We start from the raw sequence: 1,323 nt of genomic DNA, 5'->3' as shown, positions 1-1,323 counted from the left end.
TTTTTTTTTTGCAGTACCAGGGATTGAATTCAGGACCCTTTGCTTGCCGGGCAAGCGCTTATTCTACTGAGCTATCTCCCCTCTGTCTCTATTCATATAAACACATAAAACCTAAACTGGGAGAGAGGAGGCATCAGGAAGTAGGGGATAGCTCATGGTTGGATCAGAACCCCCAGAAAAAGCTACTTACTCTGCTGTTTCTCCTTCCAACAACTTGTCTGGATGTAATCAATGTAATCCTTCTCTATTATCTTCTCTAGGTCACGAAGAGAAGCTCCTCTGTAGGCCTTGTCGAAGTTTTTATCCACGAAGTAAGGCACCTGCAGGTTCTGGGTTTCCCTAGAAATAGTGTAGCCCAATGTCCTAAAACAAAAATAGACAAGTACAGGTGAAGGTGGCATATTTGCAATACTTTTCTTTGCTCTGGTGTCACAGATATCATGATCACCATCACCTCATCTAAAGCAGGTACAGATACTTTCTTTTTTTCTTGGCTTTTTGAGACAGGATCTCCTTATGCAGTCCACGCTGGCCTTAAGCTCACTATGCAGTTGAGGCTGGCCTTGAACTTGCGGTGATCCTCCTGGCTCAGCCTTCTGAGTGCTAGAAGCAGGCACGCATCCATGCATCATCACATCTAGCCCAGATACTTTCTTTCTCTCTCTCAGCCTCCCAAGTGCTAGATTTACAAGCATGTGCCACTATGACTGGCTTGTAGCCCCTTTTGAAATTTTTTATTTTTATGTCCCTAACTTGTCCAAGTTGAACTTTAATTTCTGATTCTCCTGTCTTAGGTTCCCAGAGTGCTAAGATTATAGGTATGTACCATCTGGTCCAAGTATAGACTCTAATTTTTTTTTTTTTTTGTGAGTGTGTGTGTGTGTGTGTGTGTGTGTGTGTGTGTGACAGGGTCTCACTAGGGAAGGGAATTCCCTCACTGCCTAATTCCCCTTAGGCAGGGGAATTGCTGTGAGTTTGAGGCCAGCTTAGGCTACACAGTGAGTTCAAGACTAGCTTAGACTATATAAAGACTCTGTCTCAGAAAAAGCAGGGGCACAGTTGTGGCTCAGTGCAAAGACCCTGAGGTCCTTAAAATCAGAGACCCTGTCCCCAAAGGATTGGCCTTGAACTCATGATCCTCCTACCTCTGTCTCCTGAGTGCTGGGATTCCAGGTGTATGCCACCATGCCTGGCTCATAGACACCATTTTATACCCAACATTTATGCCCAACACTTCTTGTTTCCCCAGCAAAGTAGTAAAAGTCATCATTATCAATATTATATGAGTTATGGAAATCAATGTGGAGACTCCTTAGAAAACTT

General features: G+C 43.8%; 1 protein-coding gene across 5 annotated transcripts in view; it reads right to left on the bottom strand.

Moving 5' to 3' along the window:
• The window catches only part of Dnajc18 (DnaJ heat shock protein family (Hsp40) member C18), a 34,670-nt gene that overhangs the window by 8,138 nt on the left and 25,209 nt on the right, over nt 1-1,323 (bottom strand). For all 5 annotated transcript variants that reach the window (XM_023703316.1, XM_023703313.1, XM_004643239.2 and 2 more), the window contains one exon: nt 191-363. In XM_023703316.1, the coding sequence (XP_023559084.1) occupies nt 191-363 (173 nt within the window). The remainder of the gene's footprint in view (nt 1-190; nt 364-1,323) is intronic.

The sequence above is a fragment of the Octodon degus genome, unplaced genomic scaffold, assembly GCF_000260255.1.
Source record: "Octodon degus isolate 3935 unplaced genomic scaffold, OctDeg1.0 scaffold00169, whole genome shotgun sequence".
Classification (NCBI taxonomy): domain Eukaryota; kingdom Metazoa; phylum Chordata; class Mammalia; order Rodentia; family Octodontidae; genus Octodon; species Octodon degus.
Note: the sequence above shows the minus strand (reverse complement) of the source record. Positions and strands in the feature narration are given on the sequence as shown.